The sequence below is a fragment of the Nicotiana tomentosiformis genome, chromosome 12, assembly GCF_000390325.3.
Source record: "Nicotiana tomentosiformis chromosome 12, ASM39032v3, whole genome shotgun sequence".
Lineage (NCBI taxonomy): Eukaryota > Viridiplantae > Streptophyta > Magnoliopsida > Solanales > Solanaceae > Nicotiana > Nicotiana tomentosiformis.
The window spans coordinates 11,824,502-11,851,255 of NC_090823.1; the positions used below are offsets into that span (position 1 = coordinate 11,824,502).

The 26,754-nt window shown below is 38.9% G+C and overlaps 2 protein-coding genes across 2 annotated transcripts; both read right to left on the reverse strand.

Annotated features, from left to right (window-relative positions):
- Positions 1 to 2,861: 2,861 nt before the first annotated feature.
- Positions 2,862 to 3,413, reverse strand: LOC138902234 (uncharacterized). Its single transcript, XM_070190082.1, has one exon. It carries the CDS (start codon positions 3,411 to 3,413, stop codon positions 2,862 to 2,864), a length of 552 nt encoding a protein of 183 aa, XP_070046183.1.
- Positions 3,414 to 18,634: 15,221 nt separating this feature from the next.
- Positions 18,635 to 21,965, reverse strand: LOC104106432 (F-box protein At5g03100-like). Its single transcript, XM_033658726.2, has 3 exons — positions 20,962 to 21,965; positions 20,178 to 20,348; positions 18,635 to 19,175 (listed from the first exon to the last, which is right to left on the reverse strand). Exons 1-3 carry the CDS (start codon positions 21,865 to 21,867, stop codon positions 18,867 to 18,869), a joined length of 1,386 nt encoding a protein of 461 aa, XP_033514617.1. The 5' UTR covers positions 21,868 to 21,965; the 3' UTR covers positions 18,635 to 18,866.
- Positions 21,966 to 26,754: the final 4,789 nt, after the last annotated feature.

Genomic DNA, 26,754 nt, shown 5'->3' on the forward strand with positions numbered 1-26,754 from the left:
TAGGGAGTGATGTTGGAAAGTCATCAGGTTATGCTGGCATCAACTAGGGAGTGGGACCCTATGTTGGAAAGTCATCAGGTTATGCTGGCATCAACTAGGGAGTGGGACCCTATGTTGGAAAGTCATCAGGTTATGCTGGCATCAACTACGGAGTAGGACCCTATGTTGGAAAGTCATCAGGTTATGCTGGAATCAACTAGGGAGTGGAGACCCTATGTTGGAAAAGACGCAGCTGGGGATCAGAGACTGTAGTTTTGAATTATTTTCAACATCATTTCTTCTTTTCTTCCTTTATTTTTCAGAGAGTGAGTGAATGCAGGAAAGAATTTGGAGGAGACTTCCCTTTAGAAGTTGTTATTGCAAAGCTATTTCCAGACCTTGCGCGGTTTTCCTTTTGGTTGCCACTGCTTTTGCAAGACTGCTTTCGGGTTGCACCTGTTTCCTGTTTTCTTCAACAAAGAATAATTTGTCAGTTTGAAACGGTGGTTGGTTTTATGGCCTTGATTATTTTGGTCACTTGATCTCGGCCCGTCCTTTTGACGAAGATCTCAACTGCTTCCTTACTTGATGGGGATTGGTTTCATTTCTAACCCTGGAGATCTTGATTTTTCCAAAACTTTACCAGGACGGTTAATCACGCGGGACTTAACCTTCTTTAACTTTCTTTTGCCTTTACGGCAATTTGACTTTGATCCCTTTCCTTTCAGGAATTCTTGACTTTAAAGCATCAGCCATCATGGTCAGTCGAGGTTGACTCGATGCACTTGCCGAGGCTAGGCACCTTTGCATACTAGCTTGTATCAAATGAGAACCTTGTAAATTAGTCTTGCCATCCTTTCTTTGTCTTATTTTACAATAGAATTAGACCGAAAGGGATTGAAATAAAAACAAATTACGGAATGGACGAATGAATTTAGACAAGAGGTATCCCTTTAGGGAAAAAGAAAGAAAGACTTATCTAGAGTGTATGCGGACTTCAATGAACATGACATGCCTCTTGAACTGGATTCCCGATCTGTGCGAACCATCCAACTCTCAGAAATCCATCATAGCTTATACCTCAACATTTGAGAAACATTGCCCAGTATTGTGTCTATGTCAGTGACCAATTATCCTCTTTTTAGATTAGTGGTGCCCTTTGCGGGTTTTCACCAGCTAACCTCTCTCATTTTCTCTTCTCACCATCGTCTCGTAGTGCTCTTTGCGATTTTTCACTAACGAGACTCTCTCTTTTTCAATTTCTCTCATTTGGTCGCATCAAATCCAAGTCACTGTATTCTCCAATTTTTGACATCTCTACCGATTGATCGGAAGGACTTGAACAGGATTTGGGTAGAAAGAATTTGAATTGAATTACAACCTTGGAACCTTTCAGGCGAAAGCGTCGCCAAACCATTATAAATCCTGCCCCAGTTTCATCTTCGGGGTAATTTGGATTTTTATTTTAGTGTGACTAAACCCTAGAGTGAGGCTGCCTACGTATCCTTTCGGAATCAAGTCAAACGTAGTTCAAGGAAACATTTTGTTTTTATTTCGTTTTTGTTTTGATTGATTGATTTGATTTATTTATTTTTTGATAATTGAACTTTCAGGTTCCACGGAGGGTGATCAAAGAAGAGTAACCGGCTCAAAGGGTTTACAAAAAGTTGATAGTGTTTGGGTAGCGATAATGAAAGCCTTCGTCATCCCAATCGGAGAGTATTAAGACCTTGAAAGGGGTTAAACATAATCACTTTTCACCGCATCCGCATTGACAACTGTTTCGGGGTCATTTCCTTCAATGTCTCCCAAGTACAATGCCCCTTTCGGCAATAATTTTCTTATAATGTATGGACCTTTCCAATTTGGAGCAAATTTTCCTTTTGCTTCCTAGTGATGCGGGAGAATATGTTTCAGAACGAGTTGCCCCACTTCGAATCTCCTGGGATGCACTTTCTTGTTGTAGGCGCGGGCCATTCTTTCTTGGTACAACTGCCCGTGACAAACTACGGCCATCCCTTTTACATCAATCATAGTTAATTGTTCCAGTCGGGTCTTGACCCATTCATCATCCTCGATCTCAGCTTCAACAATGATTTGAAGAGAGGAAATTTCAACTTCTACAGGTATTACAGCTTCAGTGCCATAAACCAATAAGTAAGACGTGGCCCCAACCGATGTGCGCACGGTTGTGCGATATCCCAATAATGCGAATGGCAGCTTGTCATGCCATTGTCTAGAACTTTGAATCATTTTCCCGAGGATCTTCTTGATGTTTTTGTTTGCTGCTTCAACGACACTATTGGCTTTGGGTTGGTAAGGGGTAGAATTGCGATGCGTAATTTTAAACTGTTCGCATACCTCCCTCATCAAATGATTGTTCAAATTTGCAGCGTTATTCGTAATGATAGTTTTTGGAATACCAAAATGACAGATAATGTTGGAATGTACGAATTCCACCACTACTTTCTTGGTGACGGCTTTAAAAGTGACCGTTTCGACCCATTTTGTGAAGTAATCAATGGCAACCAAGATGAATCTATGCCCATTTGAGGCTTTCGGCTCGATCGGCCCAATGACATCCATACCCCAAGCAACAAACGACCAAGGTGCTGACATAAGATGCAACTCTGAAGGCAGTGCATGAATCAGGTCATCATGTATCTGACACTGATGGCACTTCCGGACAAAACTGAAGCAATCCTTTTCCATGGTCATCCAATAATAACATGCCCGCGGGATTTTCTTTGCGAGGACATATCCATTCATGTGGGGCCTGCATACTCCTGAATTCACTTTATTTAAGATATTTTCGGCTTCTTTGGCATCCACACACCTTAAAATATTCAAATCTCGAGTTCTCTTATACAACATTTCTCCGCTTAAGAAGAAACTACTGGCAAGCCTCTAATGGTTCTCATTTGGTCTCCACTGGCCTGCTCGGGGTATTCCTTTATTTTCAAGAACCTTTTGATATTATGGTACCATGGTTGAACATCTGGTTCTACTTCAACTGTATTGCAATAACCCTGTCTTTCTCGAATTTGAATCTTCAACGGGTCAATATGGACATTGCCCGGATATGGCAGCATTGCAGCTAAGGTAGCTAGTGCATCAGCTAACTCATTATGGAATCGAGGAATATACCTGAATTTAACAGATTTGAATCGTTTGTTGAGATCTTCCACATGTTGTCTATATGGGATAAGCTTGATATCTCGAGTTTCCCATTTGCCTTGTGCTTGCCGAATGATCAAATCAGAGTCTCCCATGATTAGTAATTCTTCTACATCCATGTCAATTGCCATGTTCATGCCCATGATGCAAGCTTCATATTCAGCAGTGTTATTCGTACAGAAGAACCGAAGTCGGGCCGTAACTGGATAATGCTGACCAGTGGGCAAAATCAAAATTGCCCCAATCACGACACGCATTGGTGTGCTCTGGGATTATTTCAACTGAGTTTACTTCCTCGTCCGGAAAATATGTACTTAGGGGTTGGTATTCATTATCAACCGGGTTCTCAGCTAAATAATCCTCCAAGGCTTGAGCTTTCATCGTCGTGCGGGTGACATAGACAATGTCAAACTCAGTGAGTAGGATTTGCCATTTTGCTAACCTTTCTGTAAGCATTGGTTTCTGGAATATGTACTTCAGAGGATCCATTCTGGTTATGAGATATGTGGTATAAGCCAACAAATAATGTCTAAGCTTTTGAACGACCCAAGTTAAGGCACAACAAGTTTTTTCCAGCAAAGTGTACTTGGCTTCATAACCAGTAAATTTCTTGATCAAATAGTATATGGCTTGCTCTTTCTTCCCGGTTACATCATGTTGCCCGAGGACACATCCAAAAGAATTCTACAGAACCGTCAACTATCCAGGCACAAGCGGAACCAACACCGGCAAATTTGACAAATATTCTTTGATTTAGTCAAAAGTTTCCTGACACTCATCCGTCCATTTAATCGCCGCATCTTTCTTTAGCAACTTAAATATGGGCTCACATGCGGTCATGAGCTGAGCGATGAATCTACTAATGTAATTTAACCTTCCCAGCAAACTCATGACCTCTTTCTTGGTTTTCGGAGGTGGTAGATCTCGGATAGATTTAATCTTTGTTGGATCCAACTCAATACCCCTCCGACTGACTATAAATCCCAAGAGCTTCACGGATGGAACCCCAAATGCACATTTAGTAGGGTTTAATTTTAAGTCATACTTACGTAGACGCTCAAAGAACTTTCTCAAATCTCGCATATGGCCTTCTTGTGTTCTGGATTTAATGATTACATCATCAACATACACCTCAATTTCTTGGTGCATCATGTCATGGAAGATGGCGGTCATAGCTCTCATGTAAGTTGCCCCGGTGTTTTTCAGACCGAATGGTATGACCCTGTAACAGTAAGTCCCCCATGGTGTGGTGAAAGCTGTCTTTTCTGCGTATTCTTCATCCATCAGGACTTAGTGATACCCAGCATAACAATCCACAAAAGACTGTATCTCATGTTTGGCACAATTGTCGACAAAGATGCGGATGCTTGGTAACGGGAAATTGTCATTGGGGGTTGCTTTGTTCAAATCCATGTAGTCAACACATACTCGGATCTTCCCATCCTTCTTTGGTACTGGGACTACATTGGCCAACCATGTGGTGTATCAGACTACTCGGATCACACCAGCTTTTAATTGTTTGGCAACCTCTTCTTTAATCTTATCATTGATGTCTGTTTGAATTTTCTTTGCTTTTGTTGGACAGGTGGACATCCGGGATAAGTTGGAAACTTATGTACCACTAAATCGACAGTTAGTCATGGCATATCATCGTAAGACCATGCAATCACATCTTTAAATTCAAAAAAAAAATTGAATCAATGCATCTCTAGTTTTTTCCTTAACGTAAATGCTTATCATGGTTTCTTTGATCTCTTCTGAGCTGCCCAAATTAACTGGTTCGGCTTCATTTAAGTCCGGCTTAGGCTTATTCTCAAATTGTTTCAATTCTCGATTTATTTTCCTAGAAGCCTCATCTTTATCATATTCTGGTTCTTGATTCATTATTTCACAGTTAGACAACGTTTTAGGATCTGGGCCTGAACTCCGCATGCATGTCATGTTATTTAAGTCTGCAATATTAGAACTGAAAAAAAGAAAGATAAGAAAAATAGCATAATCAGAAAGAATAACAGGAAAAGATTCATAGATGATGAAATATTTATTTCATTTCATTGAATTTGAAGATAGGAGGGTTTACATCGGAATTTAAAAAGACAACAAAATAAAACATTTGAGTTACACCCTGAAATAACTTGGAATGCAGAAAAGATGGCAAGACTGAACTACCGGGATTCCCGTCTGACAGGGAATGGAGTAGCCTTCCAATTTTGAAGCTTAGCATTTTGCCCCATGTATTGCACCTCAATAGTGCTTGAGCCTTCCCCCGGTTGGACCATGTGGACTTCGTACATCATTCGCCTCATTGCCTCACATATGTCCTCAATTTCTTCAACCGTGAAGGCCTCTTCTTCTTTTTCTATATACCTTGGCTTAGCAAATGACTTGGCAATATGCGGGACTGGCTGTGTCAGGACCCATCCATTTTTCTTACGTTTATCGGCCTATTTTTCGTCGGCACTGGTAGCTTGGAAACCTATGCCAAAGAATTTCTTGTTGGCAGCCAAGGTAACGGGTTCTGTGACGCCCTGTAAGGATACCCCGAGCCCTTTCCCGGGCTTGTACCCATGTTTGATCATCTCACTGGCGATCATAATTGACGCACTTGATAAACAGGGTTGAGGACATGGGGTTCCTTCTTCGCACCGGTCGGCGACTACGATTTCAAAGGCTTGGTAAATGATGTGTTCACTTCCCTCTCTGGCCTCCCAACAGGGGACTGACGGGTCCCTGTAGATTGACTGTTCATCTTCTCCGTGGACAACTATTTCTTGGTTTTCATGTTCGAATTTGATAATTTGATGGAGAGTAGAGGGCACAGCTCCTACGGCATAGATCCATGGTCTTCCTAAGAGAAAGTTATAAGGAATGTCTTTGTCCAGAACTTGGAATGTTACTTCAAAATCTACGGGGCCAATGGTTAGGATCAAGTCAATTTCCCCTATCGTATCCCTTTTGACATCGTCGAAAGCACGCACGCAAACATTATTTGGCATGATCCTTTTAGTCCCAATTTCCATCCTATGCAATGTTCATAGAGGGCAAATATCGACTTCGGACCCGCCGTCCAACATGACCCTCATAATATCCCTCACATTTGACAATCAAGTGAAGGGCCTTGTTGTGGGAGGCTCCTTCGGGAGGCAAGTCGTTTCGGCTGAAGGAGATTTGGTTGACCTCAAAAAATTGCTCTGCCATTCTTTCTAACTGTTCAACCGTGGTCTCAATTGGAACATACGCCTCATTCAGTGTCTTTAGAAGCAACTTTAGGTGTTCGTTTGAGTTCATTAGTAGAGACAAGAGTGAAACTTGGGGGGGGGGGGGGCTTTCTCAGTTCATCAATTACAGCATACTCTGAGGTTTTCATCTTCCGGAAGAACTCCTCCGTTTCTTCAGCAGTAACAAGCTTTTTGAGGGGGAAACGCGTCTGCTTGGTTTTGTTCAATTCTTCTGGGTTATGATACTTCCCAGATTAGTTTGTTTCATTCACTTCCCCCTTAACTTCCTTCCCTTTATATGTGACAATTGTCTAATTGTAGTTCCAAGGGACGACAATAGTGTCTTTTATGGGATTTTGTGGCATGCGGGTAATGATCAAAGGCTCATCCATCCTAGGTGGAATGACTGGCCTCCGTGCCACGTAAGTCCCTTTTGGTACATACATTTTTGGCAGATTTGGCATGGCTTTCCTCTGGTCCAATCTCTTGGGAGGGTTTAACATGAGTTGTCCCTTTTGGGGGGCTCTTGGGACGTAGAGAATGGCCTCTTTGGCAGGTGTTGCCCCTGTATTTGCTTCCCCGTCCTTTTATTCATTTTGGGGAGTGGAATTCATCTTTTTCTCATCCCTGGTCTGTTTTGCCACTGCTTTAGGTTTCTTCTCTGGATTAGCAATCGCAATAATCGCTTTTAATGCGGGGTCGAATTCTTTGTCTTCATAGATCATCCTGATGACTGGCCCATTGTTGTGGGCTGGTAACGGGTTGTTGGTTATATTGGGGACTTACTCATCCCTTAGCACTACCCTCTTCTGTTCAATCAGGTTCTCAACTGCTCTCTTAAGGGTACAACAATATTCGGTGCCATGCCCTTCTGCCCCGGAGTGATAAGCGCATCTGGTACCTGGCTTGTAGGATGGAGATTCTGGGTTCTGTCTGTTCGGAGGTACAGGCTACAACAGGCCCATTTGGACTAATTTTGGGAAGAGGCTGGAGTACGACTAGCCAATGGGTGTGAAGTCAGCTTTTCTGGGTAGTTCATGGGGACGGGTTTTATATTGGTAATTATTTTATGGTGGACAAGGATTGGTGAGGAGGGTTGTTTCTTGGAGGTGGAGATCTGTTCTTATTGTAATGTTGTTGTGGCTGGGTGTACGGTTGAGTGTTCATTACTGCATAAGGATGAGGGTCCATAGCATAGGCTGCATCCTGGTGGGGGTAATAATGTTGCGGGCCCCTGGAAGGTGGACCAGAATAATCCCTGTGTCGCCGAGAGTTTCTTAAGCTCGAAGCCATCATGGCTCCCTCTTCTTTTTTCTTTCAGCTTGCTAAACCTCCCGAGCCGCTCTGAATGGCTTGGGAAGTGGCTCTTAGAGGTGATTGACTTAAGATGCGGCCTGTTTTTATGCCGATTTCTACCATTTATCCAATCTTAATGGCCTATGCGAACGGTTTGCCCATGGAAGACATCATGTTTTGGAAATAATCGGCCTCTTGGGCCTATAAGAAGACACTGACCATCTCGGTCTCATCCATCAGAGTTTTAACCCTGGCCTCTTGTTCACGCCATTTGATAGCGTATTCTCGGAAGCTTTCCGAGGCTTTGTTTTTTAGGTTGGTCAAAGAATTTCTGTCCGGGGCTATATCAACATTGTATTGGAATTGCCTTACAAAATCCCGGGCTAGGTCATCCCATATATGCCAATGGGATATGTCTTGGTCCATATACCACTCAGAAGCAATTCCCGTGAGGCTTTCTCCGAAATAGGCCATTAACAGCTCCTCTTTTCCACCAGCACCCCTCAGTTGGTTACAATATCGCTTTAAGTGAGAAATCGGTTCTCCAAGCCCGTCATATCTTTCAAACTTTGGTGTTTTGAAGCCGATGGGTAAATGCACGTGAGAGAATATGCATAGATCCACATATGAAACGTTCTTCTGGCCAATCAGGCCCTGCATGTTCTTGAGGCTTTGCTCGATGCTTTTCATTTTTCGTGCTATCTCCTTTTGTTTAGGATTCCTCATGGATTTCTCATGTTCTACAGGAGACTTAAATTGTGGGTGCTGAGGATAGGAATTTGGGGTAACCCGAGCGGTGTCCAATTGGAATTGAGGAGCTTGGAAAGTAAAAGTTGATGGTTCGAAGGTTTGTCGAGGCAGTGTTGGTTGTACCATGCTAGAGGCTGGTGGTGTTGTGAACACTGTAGATGATATTCCTGAAGATGGTGCCTGGGGGCGAACCTCAGAAGGCATACCAGCAAAGTTGGTTAACATGGTGGGGTACCCAAACAGAATGAATGGGTTGCTCACTGGGATAGGGACATTGGTGGTTCCTCCCGTCCTGGGGAGCAATTCAGGGAATCCAGAGATAGTACTAGGTGGTTCCCTGTCGTTGGACCAGGCGTTCCACATTTCTAGCATACGACATCGTAGCCTTCTATTTTCCTTAGCAGCTGCTGACTCTGACTGCGGGAGCTGATACCGGGCTATACTCGGGCTCAATGATGGGTATATGACTTTCTGAGATCATGGAGATACTTCCTTTAGATCTCGTGAAATAAGGGTGTGAAGCCAGATTACCACCACAAAACCAACCACCTAAAAATAGAACATGTTCTTTTAAAGCACACACAACAAACCGGTTAGTTCGAGACATTTAACACATAGGGTATCGCATATTGGGGGATGCAATGCACCTAAACAGTTAAACATTTTCCTAAATGTTTTGCAACGACTATGTGTTTCATCTCGGCTTTATTGTCTCTCTCTTTTGTTTTCTTAATTACTTTCTTTAGGGTTATGATCGAATCCTGCGTGGATTGCCTACGTATCATGACGCCGCATGAATCAGATCATTACGTAGTTCAGGGGATAGGTATGAAGTAACAAAGCACATTTTTTCATTTCATTAACAAAGATATCTCTTTCTTCTTCTTTTTGGGTTTTTCATTACAGGGAATTAAAGTACTGACGACTATAAAGGAAAACAATACAGACTCAAAATAAACGACAAAACAATTTTGAACAAAACTCTAGAAAGCAGTAAAGTACATACTCGAAAACTGGAAAGTCAAAAGTACACGAGAGCCTCTACTGGTCTTCTTGGATCCTGTGGGGCATAAACTGGTCTTTGCGCGGGCCTTCACACAATATCTTCTTGAAGACGGTCTAAGTCATCCACTACCTGGTGGACGAAGGTCATATAGAAGCGAAAAAGATGGATCTAGTCATGTCTTCACACTCGTGACATTTCATCACGATATAGTCAGTTATCTCATTAATCCTGGTTCTGATAACTCCTTTCTCTTGAAGCAGACGCCCAATTTGCTGTGCTCGGGCCTCCAACAATTGTGCACTAGTATTGTTTTGGTCGTGTAGCTGTTGCACACTTTCTTCTAGTTGGAAAATTAGTGCGTAGCAATGCTCTTTTTCTGTTTTGAAATCTTTGGTTTGCTGGACCATCTCATTCCCAAGGGGAAACAACTTTTCCTTTAGAATTGTTATTTCTTTGCCATATTTTTGTCTCAAATGGTGGGCATGTTCTTCTCCTCCCTTAGCTAGTTTTGTTTGAGCATCTAGCAAATCCTTTTTGGTTTTTATCAAGTCAGCTGCATAGGCATGGACCTTCATTCTTAAGTTGTTGATCATCTTTTCATCTCTCTCGCTTTTTACAGGCGTTTCAGCGGCTATCCTCATATTCCGGAGTTGGGCTCGGAGTGCCTCGTTCTCTCGGGTTAACTTTCTCTTTTCACCTTCAGATACCTGCGCCTGCAAATCATTGTCAAATGCGAGGTTCTCAATTTTTCCTCCAAGGCATGGATAGTGGCTTGATATTTCTTTTCTTTTTATCCCAGGCCAACCGTTCTTGGATTTTGTCACCAAAAACTTGAACATGAGGCCTCTTGGCGGGCCTTTCTGGCTCGAGCTCCATTTCCTCATCAATGCAATTCCTTTTTTCGAACCATGCGGCATAGCCCGGATCTACTTCGCCTTTGGCAAGATCAAGTACTTGGGTGTCCTCTTTTAAGTATCGACACCCATTCCAGATTTGTTGAATTAAAGCTACGGGAAGTGGGGCTTCGGGATATAGCTCAATAACTTGGACACTCAAGTCTTCATCCTCATGCACTACTTGATACCTTCCCAATTGCCTCAGAACCCTTTGGGGTGCATATGGTTGGACACTTCTCAAGCCCATCAATAGCAAATAGTTTTTTGTGGTTGTCATGTATATGACTTCCCTCACTGGGAGCCATCCTAAAGTTCACTCAATCTGATTCGCCTTTAAAGTTCTCAAGTGGGCGATCCAAGCTTCAACCCCTTCTGGAGAATTGTAATCTTTTACCCTCTCCTCATAACTCTCAATGAAGTTGCTCTTGCTTGGGCCGTAGCATATAAATTTCGGATGATGGCGAAGATGTTCAATTAACCACATTTGTAGAAGGATATTGCAACCTTCAAAGAATGTCGCCCCAACCTTACACCGTGTTAATGCTCGATAGATATCCGACAATATAAGTGGAGCAAGTGTGTGATCTTCTTTGGCAGTTAGGACTTGTGCAATTCTAGCCATACGGATATCAATCGTCAATTTTTCATTTGGGAAGACCATGATACCCAGGAATTCCACTATGAAAGCAAAGCGACGATGAATTTTCTAAGTATCTTTGCTTTGCTTGTTGTTCAACCCTTTTTCATGCGTTTCAAACCCATTTGGATGTCCATACCTGGAGTACAGGAAGTAGAAAGAACAACATCCATCGTTTACATTGTTCTTCCTTATTTGTTTACTGGTGTTCAAGATATCAAAGAACCGACGCACAGAGGGAGTCCTTGGGAATATAAGTTATTGTTTTCTTAATTCCAGGCCGAAACCAGTATATACGGCTATTTCCTCTAAGGTGGGAGTGAGCTTAAAGTTCGAGAAGTGGAAGACATTGTGAACGGGATCCCAGAAGGGCACTAAAACCTTGATCAGATCATTCTGGGGCTTAACTTTCATAATATCCGTGAGAGCACCCAAATGTTCTATTACCCAGTCTTGACCATCTTTACCCAAGTCATACCACCACATTTGAAGCTGCAGTGGAGCCTACTCTATAACATTTAACGGCGGGTTCTGGACAATGTTCATTTTGTACCTGTGAATGGTTAGGGTTAGGGTTGACTCTAGTTCGAAAGACAGACCAGCGTACTCTTTTGCAAAAACTAGTTTTCAATTTTTCAAAAGGAAATCACCTGAAGGTGGTTATTTGTGCAGCATTGGCCAAAATGGTCATTTTTGCAATAATGGCCCCTTCCTACTTTCAAATAAAGTTTTGAGGTCGGGGTAAGGCATTTTATGGGAACAATGATGCCTTATTGACAGACATGTCCGTTCTTGGAGAGAATAGCCCTTCGATAATTTAAAGGTATTCTAAGGCTATTTCGGCAAAAACGGCACAGATTTTAACCGAAGCTGGGTCGGTTTTTTTAATTTATTGATCAATGGACATACTTTATTTATTTGGTTGGAAAAATTAGGGTCGGCACCAATGAGGTTTGCCTATGTATCTCACATCCGGTGAGAATCAGACCCGCGTAGTTTGGTCAGTTTTGACATCATTGGAAAAGCATGATATTGACTTACTTTCATTTTTAAAATGCTTTTTCTTTTTCTCTCTTTTTCGAAAATTTTGGCAGAGTTTCTAGGCATTTTCAAATACCGGGATTTTCAGAATCGGGTGAATTTTCTATCCTACCTCACTCTTGCTTTTTCTGTTGTTTTTATTTTCTTAACCAGTCAACAAATGAGCCGAAACAAATAAATGCGCACATAGCACGTAAGATGCATTAGGATGGTCTTTTATTTCAGGTACATCTGTCCTAGACGGACCCAACCTCAGTGTTGAGTCCCCTAAGTCAAATGCATGTGATGCAAACAAACGTACCTACTAGAGATCCGGCGTGAGGCTATGTTATTCTAGGTTTAAACCTGGGGGGTGTGTTCTAGACATGGCTTTACCCAAGCGGACAGCTTGAGCCGAGGTGGGAGCGACGTACCGGGAGAACGAAAGTCTACCCGGCCTAGTAACTGATCCATCCTCGTTCTATTTGGTATGACCTCTAACAAAAAAGTGGGCCACGCGTACGTGTGCACCATGTGTTTTAGAAGACTCAGAAGGGAGGCGTAAGAAGACAATTTAATATAGTTTAAATAATATTAAAGCGGTAAATAAACGACAATTAGCACATTAGGCCCACAAAATACAGTAATATCAACAATCAATAAAGCCAAGTAAAAATCATATTAACAAGCTCGAATTATTGAACCCTGAACCAAAGATTCTGGGTACGTTCCTCAACAGAGTCGCCAGAGCTGTCACACCTCCTTTTTCCCGATGAGGGATAGGGGAGTTTTTCCAATTAAAGTGACATTATTCGAAATTGGATTATTTATTTGATTCAGAGTCTCCACTTGATATTAATTTTATGGTGTCCCAAGTCACCGGTTTATTTTAAAATCCCAAATCGAGGAAATTGACTCTTATTTATGGTCCGCAAATACAGAAGACCGGGTAAGAAATTCTGTTAACCCGGGAGAAGGTGTTAGGCATTCACGGGTTCCGTGGTTTTTGCACAGTCGCTTTAATCATACATGGCTTAATTAAATTATTTAATTACTCATTTTAGCACCTATGTACATTTTTACCTTTTACCACTTTTAATTATTGAATTATGGATTTATCTTTGAAACTGATCACATGTGCGTGAATCCGTGTTATTTGGGGCGCTAAAATCATGTCACGCGTACGTGTACACAATGAATCACACTTTATTAATTTAAGATTCTTTGGTCGAAGTTGCGCGAACGCATACCTCGATTTAATTTTGGATAATGGGATCACGTCATGCAGACATGTACGCAATCACGATAGTAGTTAAAAATCTGCACCTAAGGAATTTCTACGAGTGTTTAATTAAGGCGTTTTATTTATTAAGATTGTTTGACCATGGTCACGCGAACATGTACCTTGGTTTGTTTTTGGCATCACAACTATGTCACGCGTGCGTGTACATAATTGTAATAATTAAGTTGATTATAAATACCTTAAGTTATGCTTATGCCTCTAAACTAAATACTCGATGTCATATGGCTAAGCATAAAGGTTCAATACTAGGTGATATGTTTGTTTGTATTAGATGGGGGAAGCCGATGTATTATCTGTCAAGCAGGCCCAGATTTAAAGTTTGAGGCCTGATAAGGACAGAGTCCAAATGAACTCTAACCCAAGACATATATTATTCGTTATTGGGCCTAGCTAATGAATTCAATTCAAAAGAATTTGGGCTTGCTTGAGTCTAATTGACTCTGGCCCAATGCATATTTTAAGGCAGCTAAATGAATTCAATCCAAACGGTTTGGGCCTAGTGATCATGGAGTCCAAATGACTCTGGCCCAATACAATGTTATTAAGCATTCAATCAATTAAACACATTTAATGCAAGAAGGTTTGGGCCTAATAATGAGTCCGGATGACTCTGGCCCAATATCCATTTTAGACAAATTACTCAAAAAATAATTTGGGTCTGATGATAATGAATCCAAGTGACTCTGGCCCGGTGCATATTTGTGTGAATGATTTTAAAATTAAAATTTGTAACAATTATCAAATTTTACCTATATTTTGTTTATCTTAAAAAAAAAGTTAACACAGGTCTTGGGATACGAACAAAATAAATCAAAATTTTGGTTAATTTTTGAATAATTTCCTACTGATTGCCTAAGCCTCTTAGTAACTTATGTTAAAGTGCTAAGTTTAAGACTCATTGTGTATTTAAAACAACAAAAAATCACTGCCTTTACTTGAATTATCAATTTTATTTATTAGTCAAAATTTCAGAGTACAATCTCGTATACCCAATTGATTTGGGCCTGAAAATGTACCATGATTGCTATTAAGTTTGCTTGCAAAACCTAATTTTTTTATGACTTAGAACTAATGGAATCAGATTTACTATATTTGATTGTTTTAAATGAAATGGTAAAACTACTAATTAAACCAGCACATTGTACATGATAATATAATATAAAAGTTAAATTATTACATTAGTGATAACAAATCTATCTATTACTACTTTAATAAATTTTCTAAAAAATATGTGTGTGTGTGTGTGTGTGTGTTATTTTTGCTTCTACTATTACACACGCACATACAGATTTTGTGAATATATATAAAGCTTTAAACAGGTTTTTTACAGTTTTAAGAACATTTTAACATAAAAGTTACCATGACTTAAATGACTCAAGCAGTATAAATAACTAACCACTATCAACCAAACAACTTTATGCAATATTCAAACAGAACACAGATTTTTGATAACCAGTAGAATCATAGTCATGATACAACAAGATTTAAACATTTACATTGTTTAAGGAAGTACCTTGAAAGCAGCAAAAACAAATAAGTAAGAAAATAAGTCTCTGAAAGCTTGAATTAAAGCAGCAGCAATGAAACCCAGTAAGGTAGGAAGAACAACCGGATTTTAAAAAGAAAACAGGAAAGGATTGTATATTTTTGTCTCTGAAAAATCAAGATTGATTTTCAGGAGTTTTTAGTTTTTCTTTTGGAAATGAAGAGGAAACCTTAAGGTAGTGCAGAGATTTCTGTGTGTTTTTGTATGTGTAGGTGTGTAGCTATTTCAGTGTGTATATTGTGTGTCTTCAGGTGTCTATAATGTGTCTGCCCTTACAATGAAAAGGGAAGAGTGTATTTATAGAGTAAAGGAGTGAAAAGGGATGAGAATTAGGGTACAAAAGAATATGCCAGAATTCCCATAAATTAGGGAAATGACATCTTTCTTAACAGAAATGGGCAGCTGTCCAATTTCTAGTACCTTCCTTATCTCAAAAAATGGACAAGTGTCCAATTTCTGGATCTTATCCCTATTTTCCTACTCAACATTGGGACAATTGTCCCTATTCTAGAAGTTTCTCGTATTTTCTGAATAATTTTCAGAATTGAGATTCCAAAACTGACCCTTAAGGGTCTTGGAATTTCCTCAATACCAAATTGGTTCTGGGCCTGAATCAGGTAACTCTGGGCCTAAGGACTTTGGACTCTTAAGCTTTTTACAAAGCTATGGGCATGTCTATTCAGTCATGCCCAATTTATGAGCCAAGTAGAACGGGCCACTTCAGTGAGGCCCAGTTCTTAACCAAACCAAACAACAGTAAAAATAAATTTTAAAAAATAACGGCAATTAATTTAACACAATAAACAACAAAGCAGTAATACTAAAAATAAACTCAAAACTAATAAAGATAAAATAAAAATAAAAACAGAAAGCAAAAAAGAAAACATAAAGTAATCTAACACTGTTTTTACTTTATCTTAATTAAGTTTGTTTAATTAATCGATTTAAATAGAATATCAGACAGTAAAATAAAAATAAAAAATAAAAAAATAGAACAGTAATCGACAATAAACACAAAATATAAAAATGAAAAACAGGAAATAACATAAAATATACCAAAAAAAAAAAAAAATAGATCTAGCCGCTAAAAACCCTCATGCCAAGACTCCCATCTAGGATCTGAGATCCTTGATGGGAGATCTTGGCAGGAGGATTATTAAACGGACTAGGTTGGATTTAGGGTTTTGAATTATTAGTCATCTATTGTTGCAGTGGATAATCGATTTGAGCTTTTTGGTTTCCCCTCTTTCCAGTAGCCTAATGCTTTAATTCTCTTGTTGACATGCATGCTCATCTTGAGAACACATTTTTTAGTCTTTAAATAGGAAAATTACAGCAAAGGAATATAACAGTACAAAGCAGGGGCGGAAGGAGAGTATAAATTACGGGTTCGGACGAACCTAGTAGCTTTTGCTTAGACCCTATATTTTTTGTAGGTTTATTAAATATGTGTAAATATTCAATTGTAAACCCAATAACTATAACGAGTTATGTGTTCGACAACAAGTTTAGAACCCATAAACTTCAAATTTTCTGCATATAATACAAAAGGATGATATAAGTATGATCCTTTTGTATACCTGAATGCCTCATCAACTGTCACTCGATCTCTTGCCCAGCTTGCCACACAAATAGCTTTCTAGCTGTGAGAGAAGTATAGAGGTCTTAAAGCTTCATAGCGGGCAACTGGTTACTATTGTGAGTCCGCACTGGAAACGAAAAGGAGCACCTCGGGTTCTGCAGCTATTTCCCAGGCCATCTCAACTGCCAATGTTGACACCCTTAGTTCTGGAGAAAATATGCCTGTTAATTGTGTCATTTGGAGTTGCATCAGTAAAATACTGGTATAGTAGTAGTTAACGACTTACAGATTTTGAAGATCCATTTTAATCATCATGAGGTGGTACCTCTACAGAATTCTCAACAGCTAAAACTAAAAAGATACTTTAATAACACTTAACGCCAATGAATGTAAGTATGTAACTATCCTAGTCAGAAGATAATGGTTACCTAGTCAGAGGTGGTGCGGGGGCATCCAGATTGTCTCCATAGGTTTCAGCCATTAGGCAACAATCATCCGAGGAGAACTCCATAAAAGCCAAACCATCCCCTTCAACATACAGTATATCTCGATCTGAAGGCTCACACTCATTGCTTGATACCTCAACAACCAATGAAGCCAGAAAACAAGCCAATTCAGTATCCATTGTCTATCTTCATGAATGTTAGCATTAATCAAATTCAGAATCTGTTATAGCAGGTGTAATCAAGAAAACGAAGTAGAATTGGTTTCATATTCACATGTAATACTTCACAAGAAAGGATCCAGATTATATATTACTTGGTAAAAGAAATGACCTTCAGGTAGCAACTGCCTTTGCTAGTAACTGGACAAAGCCAAAATTGATCCTGACATGGCACACTTACAAGAGAATAAATGAATAAGTAGAAACATTAAGGAGAAAGTCGATAACGATTTGTAACAGTATATAGCTGATGCATGAGAACACTATGTTACCAGGCGAGCAGGGCTAAATACGCATCGACGACATATGATCCACCACTCAGATCAACTAGATAAATGAAACAACTCGTCGCCCATATACTTTGAGATATTAGTGCCAAATTTTTATTTTTATTTTTTGATAATGGTAACAAGTGCCAAAATGTTTTTATGTAACTACATTACTCTAAAAACTATACTGGACAGCTTGATTCAACAAGACTCCGAAAAGTACCTTGCTCAAGAAGTAATCTGCTGCATCTGGAAGGAAATGAAGCTCATTTCTTCTCTGGAATGTTTTCTGTATAGCAGGATCTTCCACTCCTCTTCAACTAGGGGAGCGTATTCATGTGTTGCTGCAGGGAAAAATGCATCCAAAACTCCAGTGGCAATGACATCCAGTAGCCAATCAGAGAAATGCTTCAAGCACGGGTTCAACGAATCGATGCAATGATTAGTTTCGGCAGACTCCACAACACCAATAGGCAATAGTTCCTTTGAAGATGGAGACCAGAGATTTCAGATAGTCCCAAGTTACGAAGGTTCTTATTAATGTACCAAACAGGAAATCTCTGACCTAAGTAAACTTGCAGTAATCTTTTAAATTAAGAGACACAACATTAGCCTTGGCAGCTGAGTTACCTGGTACCTATGATGATGGGAGGTAGCAAGTACTTGGTGATAGTCAAGGTGTGTGCAAGCTGGTCTGGACACGACCATCATCAAAAAAAGAAAGTGACGCAGCATTTAATCTCCAGATCACATACAGTAGACTATAGGAGATGTCACGTCTCTGAAATTGGTCAAAGGTGAAACAAGCAAATAACTGAAAATTAACGATGAAATAAATCCATCAAAGATTCCTCCCTGCGACTTCATATTACCGCACAAAATTGAAAAGTTACTTTTTACCAACATCATGAATAGAAAAAAAAAACCTGCTCTAGCTTTATATATTTGACGACAAAAAGCCATCCCAAAGGGAAATTCATGAGAAAAGATATCAATTATAGGCAATATTGCCAGTATATTGGTACATTTATGACATAGGAGAAAATCACTCAAGTTCTGCACATGGGGCTGACCATGAGGTACCAGTAAGGTTAACAGGGAGCAGATAAACCACGCCTGATGCCTGTATAAAAAAAGTATATCAGTAGTACTTAAGAGTTAGCAGTGTCTATTCTATAAGTTTTTGCCAATGGAAGATCTTCATGTGGATGGAATTCTTGGCATTCACCTCATCTTACCTTGAAATATTAGTCATATAACATATGCCAACAGAAACAATCATATCAACTCGTAATGAATACTGAGATACTATTTTTGCAAAATGACTTTCAACCTTAGAAGAAGCTTTCTTACATGATCAGAGAATAAAGTCAATAAACACATTGTGCTTAGACATGATAAGAACTACTTGGATACTGATAAGTAGAATCCTAACCTTGTCTATCAGCTACAAACCAGTTTCAAACATAAAGCAAAAGGCTGTTACATATGCTGTAATTAATACAAAAGAGAGGGGCATAAGATTATCGATAAGAAAAGACAATTGAAGCGTGCGGAGAGGATCTTGGAAAGCTTAGGAACTCCTGTTTCATTTTAACATAATCCCGAGACACATCACTCCTGATGAATCTGCAAGTAATGACGAACTTCTCTAGCACAATTGCATTCTTGAGCAAATATTTTACAAATGGCAATACAGATTTATTTCCACTTAGTGGTCCATCAAAGTTAATGAACTTGATGGTCTTCAGATGTAGCGATGAACAGTTGAAATTATGTGTCTCAAACCTCCTGCTCTGTTCAACCTCATTTGTGTACTCTGACAGTAGGTCCTGCAGGAAAAAATCCGCTATATAAATCAGTTATTCTCCTTAGAGGAAGTAGAAAGCCAGGAGTTGATTTTGGAAAAAATAAAAGGTGATGAATTTTTAAAGAACAAAAATGTTTCAAAGCTTAATCTGATCCTTTAACTCCTAGCATAAGGTGGAAAATTTGGGTGGAAGCCGACTCTTTACTTATTGTGAATGTTGTCAAGGGAGTTACAAGACTTTCTTGGCACTACGGACCTATTATTGAGGAGGTTAAAGAGTTGTTTCAAAGTGAAGATGTCAAGATGACACACTTTTACAGAGCATCCAATGGTGTGGCTGATCGTTTAGATGGATACAATCACCTATTGGACGCAAATAAGGAGTTTTTCAGCTTTAACTCACTACCAAGAGAAGCTAGAGGGCACTTAAAGGATGACAACTGGAAGCTCCCTTCCTTCTGAATTCGAAGGAAAGCCCAAAGCTTACCTCCAATAATGCAACGAGATGAACTTCCCAGTTAGTTCTTTTTGTGAACTCACATGTTACTTGAGAATGCTCCTCACTTATTCTCTTTTTTAGTTCTTATGGAAACAATGCACAGGGGAGCAAGTCTCCACAAGTTACAAGCTATTGTTGTAAAGCTCATCAACTACTTAGGCTATTTATGTTTCACGTCGTAAGTAGGAGTCCTCCTCCTATACAAAAACACTCGTCATGGTTACATGTTAGAGGCTTATCTCCTACATTTTTGTCAAAGATTAACCCTTCTCAATATTCTATTTACTTGAGGATTGAACCGGTTCAATTCTTACCTTTTCTGGAAGAGACAAGCAGTCAAGTCCCTCTTTGTAACTTTTTATCATTATCTATGAAATATACACAAGGTTGCTTACATTATAAAAAAAAAGTTTTATGATTTTTTTCGTGAAGTACTTAAGTAGGAGTCCTCCTCCTATACAGAAACACTGGGTTTTTTGTTGTTGTTGTTGAAGTAACAGAAATGAAGGCATAAAGGAAACTTACTCTTGGTTCGTGACTGTACCAGTCAACCACCAATGTCTCAAGATCCGCTGAACTCTGGAGAAAGCTGCAAATTCCAGGGAAGTCCATCTGATCTAAGGCTACGTTAAGTTTTAAGGATTTCCGGCTCGATGGTTGAGATTGCCACCCTTTCAGCTCCAGTATGGACAAGCACTTATAAACCAAATAGATAACCAGAGTATGTCAAAACAAGGAAAGGCGACATACTTAATAAATGACATGAAAATTGCTGAATAATTCGTAAAATAACTTGGACTATTAGACTACATTTTGCCACATTAAAGTGTTCAAGGGTGGTTTGGAAATCCAAAGATGTACTTTTAAACATTTGGAAAAAACCCTTCACATGACTTAAAGACTATGATCAAAATAAATCAACCCAGAGTTTCCATCTTCTGTCATAACAAACTCTTTATTCTCATAATTCATCATCTAGAATTTTGTTCAAAAGGTCTTGTTTCAATTACTGCCACTGTGCACTGTCCAACCACATTGGCCATGAGAATGTAATTCTTTAGTATTTATCAACTTAGTTATCAGATTATCGCCTGAGCCGAGAGCCTATTGGAAACAACCTCTCTACCTGCACAAGGTAGGGCCAAGGTCTGCGTACACAGACCCTCCAACCCACTTGTGGGATTACTCTTTTTTTTTTTTTTTTTTTTGTAGTTATCAGAAAATCCTAAGTAGTGGCTCTATTAATTACTAAAGTGATGATTTAATTGCAAGATGCTGAACTTTGTATAGGGAAGAGTATTGAATAAACCTGGATGCACCAGGGACCCAATTCAAGATTCTCGACATGAGCAACACTGTGAAGAAGTTCCTTGAAATAGCTACACTCCTCCTCCAAGTCGTCTTCTCCATCTTCAAAATGAGCAGTTAAATAAAGTACTGCAGTGACAAGTGAAGCCGCGTTTCTCTGCTGCAAGTTTATATCCGGGCAGATCCCTAAAATCTGTAAAGTTTGAATATACGGGGCTAGTATTTCAAGCTCATTTAGGTACTCTCGTATGCTCAATTCTCTTAGCTTCACAGAGCTGATTTCCAAACGATGAATGCCCGAAACACTATCCAGTTCCAAGCACTCCAAGTTAGGGCAACCAGATAATACTTCTCCCATTATACCATCTGTCAATTCAAGGTCCCCAAGTGAAAGAGAAACGAGCCTACTCCAGTTAACACTGCCAGGAGGGCTCAAATTGCAGCCTCTTAAATCCAAATTCCTCAGCGATGTGTTCTTGTATGCAAATTGAGGAAACTCATACAAGTCACCACCAAAGCGAATTTCAAGTGTAAAATCTTCAACATTAGCAACTTTAGTTGCAAAATGTATCCACAAATCGATATCTTTAATATAACTCTTCTTGTACGTATAGAGACTAACCCTGAACTTTCGGATTTTCTCGAAAGATCTCCAATAATGAAGCTCTCTATTGACGGAACCCACGAAATCACGAATTCCCTTTTCGCTGTAACCAAAGGAGGTTTCGAAATCGAGTGATATTGGGACGGACTTCCAAAGAAACTGCCATCTTTTAGATAATACGCTGCTTCTCACAACTTCTTTAGGATTCCACAACATAGAGAGAATGTGAAGTAGAATTGCGTCGGGCAAATCACTCAGTCGGTCTCCATCTCCTCTCGCCATGATTTTACTCTGCATTTCCATAGTAAAGTTGACGGAACTCTGCTGTTTGACACTAGGGATTGGGTCAGTAGAATTAGGAATTTTAGTCTGTTAAGAAATGAGGTCCATTTCTTATTCATAATTAGGGATTTTTCGTATATGTACAGAATTTTAAACTTATTGTTTTAGCTAAGTTTTTTATTTAGAGAAAGTAACTAAAAATTAACAAACTATAAATAAATTCGGCCAAAAGCTACAATTTATATACAACTTCAATATAAGTTTTTGTCGTGCAGAATCCGATCAAAAGCTACCATTTACATACAACTTATATACAACTTGTATATAAAATATTTTTACAGAATTTGGTCAAAAAGCTACAATTTGCATACAATTAATATATAATCATGTTAGTTGTATATATTTTATGAGTTGTTTGTGCACTCGACATACAATTTATTTTAAGTCTTCTTCTTCTTTGAGTTTCAATATAAAATTCCAACCAAAACTAACTCGAATCTTCACCAAATTATCTAAAAATGAGATATAAACTCTAAAGTATATTCTCAATCATTTATAAGGATACCTAATTTAAACATATAAAAATTTCACAAAATCTGATTTTTGAATTCAAAGCTTTTAAATGGCCATTAATAAATTTTTAATATTGTTTCACCTTGCATGTTGTTCGAGAGATCACGATGTTAGCCTATCTCATTGCTTATTGCAAATTGTCGGCTTATTAAGAGCCCATTTGAATTGGCTTAAAAGGTGACTTTTTAGCAGAAATAGCTTTTAAGCCAGAAAGCAATAAGTTGGGTTGTCCAATTTATTATTTTTGCTTGTTTTAAGCGAGTTTTAATTATTTTAAGCACTTTATAACTTTGCCAAACACTAAAAATAACTAAAAACGGCTTAAAAGCTGATTCGAGCAGCATAAAAGCCAATCCAAACACCTATTAAATCTTCAAAGAAGTCAACTATAGGCCATGGTTATATATAAGTAGTAATGTGAATTGAAAATGCGGGGTGCCAAATGCCATTTTTGCTCGTCTTCAAAGCTATGTTATCAGCGTTGTTTCTGCCTTGGTGATTATATTAGGTGCTTTGTGTCTAAATGGTCGTTTGGTAGGATGTATTGTTGGGAAGCGTATAGACTAAATGAAGGATATAATAATTTCAAGAGAAAATTAATAAAAACTCTCAAAACAAGACAAGATAAGATTTACGTGGTTCGACAATTTTTGCCTACTCCACAACCACATAAAGAATAACTCTTTATTAATATTGAGAAAGAAAGAAGAATATTGTGAGGGATGGGATACAAATGAGGAGGGGATGCCTATTTATTGGCAGAGGAATCAGTTGAATTCTTCAGCAAAATATGAACATGTGGCAGGACGACACCGCAAACTGCGCCGAATTTGTTCTTTCACATTTTGCAGCCTGCCTTTCCCGACTCCCGTCTCTTTCTATCTTTCCTTTCTTTCTTTTTTCTTTGACTTTTTCATTTTTCTCACATGGGTTTGTCTCATCAATCTCCCCCTCAAACCCGTATACACCAAGAAAGATTTTTTTTTTTTAAAGATTTGCTATTTTCTGGTGGCGCCTTCGCATTATCAATCTTGAAGGCTAACTGAGGCAGTGCACAACCTCAATTTATCAACACCGACAATTTTAGTCAATATGTCTGACGGGTTCTTTGATCCTAGTATCTTATGCATGGAAAGAGTTCCTTCACTTATGTTACACCATGTGCGTCCCAAGGTGACGTAATAAATATGAGACTTGTTAATCATTATTTAAATAATTTTAAAATCATAATATGGCTATATATGATGTTTGGATAGAAAATATGAAGTTTGAGAAAAATTAGATTAAAGTTGCGGAAACACCGACTAAAGATTTGCCATGTAACAGAGCTTTTTGAGAAATATATTTCGCGTGCTATATGAGGTCTTTTTGGGACATATTATATATCAAATTGAAGGTCTTGGAATGTAGTTTCTAACGCACTTAACCGTTCATTCATACGATACCTGGATAAAAGGTTATAAGAATTGGAAGAAGGGCCAATCATAGGGTGCCATGTAGCACCTTTATGACTTTTAAAACAATTGGGATATTTACATCCCATCTCGTCTCTTTCTACAATTTTTCAGAGAGCTCGCCCAAATAACACCCCTAAATTTACTCTTAAGCCTCTATAAGAGCTTCAAATAATATTATCATCCCGGGCATGGAATCAAGAAGCGATAACATTAAAACGATCCCTACGATGTAAGTATCGCTATATCGCCTCTTTTTTTCTTTGTGGTTTGAGTTTTGGAAGGTACTTCATAGTTAAGAAAACTTGTACTTTCTATATTTAAGTGTTTAAATATCAAGGAATGTTGATAAATTCATTTCCTAATAGTTAGAACTCACTGTACGGTGATCGGAAGTCGTGAGTTCGAGTTATTTGACTTGTAGTGGACTGTTTTATGGGTTGTTTCGTGTTGCCTTTGGGCTTTATATTTTTCTACTGTTTAATGGAGTTTTGGAGGATAAATGGTGTGGAGAAACACCACATAATGACAGAATGGTGGGCTGGTCATTCATCGTTACATTATTTTTGTTGTTTGACACTACTTTGGTTGTCGTTTTATGTATGAAGTGATTAGGGTGTGTGGGCTATTTTGTGGTATATTGTGATGGAGATAAGGTTGAAAAATGATACTTACATGTTGTTATTGTTGTGTTCTTGTTGTTGTTAGTATATGGTATTGGAGTAGGGCCTAGTTACAGGGGAGATGCTGCCCAAATTTACGTAAACGAGCTACTAGTTTAAGTTGCGGACTTAGCCTTTATTCAGCACTGATTTTGAATCTCCTTATGATGTGGTAGATTGAATTGAGTTGTTTGAAAAAATTCTTGGAAGGTATTAAGGACTCAACGGAGTTAAGGTATATTAAGGCTATCATTTTTTTCTTTTTGGCATGATCCAAATGATACAAACGAAACGAGCAAAATACGCAACTTTCATAAATGACTCTATTCATAAAAATACTAGGGGTTCCTATATTCTCGATTCCCTATGTGAATTATTATTATATCCTCTACTCATGGGTCTCAGAAAAATACATATTTGATAAAGTTTGTCCGAAAGGCATATTAATTTTATGATATTCGAGAAATCTTATTAACGTATTTCTTATGCATTTTATGCATTTATACATATACATTGACCCATGACCAGAAGGCGTTATATACGCGTATATTATATGTATATAGGATATGGGAAAAGGTTAAGGCGTTATATACGCACCACCACCTGATGAGCTGGTATACGTAGATGATTTTGCCCACACTGGCCGAGATGATATGATGGGATGCCCTCAGAGGCTTGATGATGTTATGTACACATATACCTATGCATGGTATGGCATTTATACGCACATGCATGGCATTATAAATTTTCATGATTCACAGAGCTATTCAGAATTACAAGTTGAGTTCTTTACTCCATGTTTCTCTCATTTCTATTATTTACTGATTTTTATTCCTTACATACTCGGTAAATTATTTTTGTTGACGTTCCTTTGCCTGGGGACACTGTGTTTCATGCCCGCAGGTCCCAATAGACAGGTTGAGAGTTCTCCTAGTAGGCTATCAGCTCAACAGAAGGTGTTTGTGCACTCTACTTGCTCTGGAGTTGCATATTTGGTCAGTATGATTTAAATATGTATTGTTTGGTATGGTGGGGCTCTGTCCCGACCTTTATGATATTTATGTACTCTTAGAGGCTTGTAGACATATGTCATGTATGCGGATACTGGTATGGCCTTATATGCCAGTACGTCATATGTATAAGTCGGTATATCAAGTTGGGTCACCCTATATTGAGTATTTCCTCATGTTTTATTCTACTTATCTCACGACAGTCTCTCTAGCTCAATTACCTATGATAGTATGATACGAAAGATACGTTATGTCGGTACTCGGTTGAGTAAGGTACCGGGTGCCCGTCGCGGCTCATCGGTTTGGGTCGTGACAACTTATCAACTCTCGAATATTATGATACCTCAACTGGATTTGCTTTGATCTTCATGAAACACTGGATTCTTGGCAAGATGAATTGCACTATGGCTATCACTGAAAAGCTCACAATTGTCCTGATCTTTACCTAGCTCTTTAAGAAAGTTCTTGAGCCAAATCATCTCCTTTTCAGCTTCTGAGATTGCCATGTACTCTGCTTCAGTGGTAGATAGAGCAACCCTTTTCTGAAGTCTGGACATCCAGCTAACAGCAATACCACCCAAAGTGAACACATAACCTGTGGTACTTTTTCGACTATCCAGATCGCCGCCTAAATTTGCATCAGCAAACCTTGTAAGATAATATTGCTCTTTTTAAAAAAAAATGCCATACCTGAGGTACCTTTGAGATATCGTAATATCCATTTTACACTTTCCCAATGTTCCTTTCCTGGATCTGACATGTATCTACTAACAACTCCAACTGCATGGGCTATGTCAGGTCTAGTACAAACCATAGCGTACATCAAACTTCCAATTGCTGAAGCATATGGAACTTTGGACATGTACTTCCTTTCATAATCTGTCTTAGGTGATTGGTCCTTTGACAGATTAAGATGGCTTCCGAGTGGAGTGCTTCTGGTCTTTGCATCATGAATATTGAACCTGCTTAGTACCTTCTGTATGTACTTTTTTGAGACAACTTTAAGGTTCCTTCAGACTTGTTTCTGCTAATCCTCATCCCAAACATTTGCTTAGCTGGTCCTAAGTCTTTCATTTCAAACTCCTCTGCTAGTTGTTGCTTAACCTTGTTGATCTCATTTATGCTAGATCCTGCAATTAGCATATCATCAATGTACAATAGTAAAATGATATAGTATTCATCAAGATTTTTGATATAACAACAATGGTC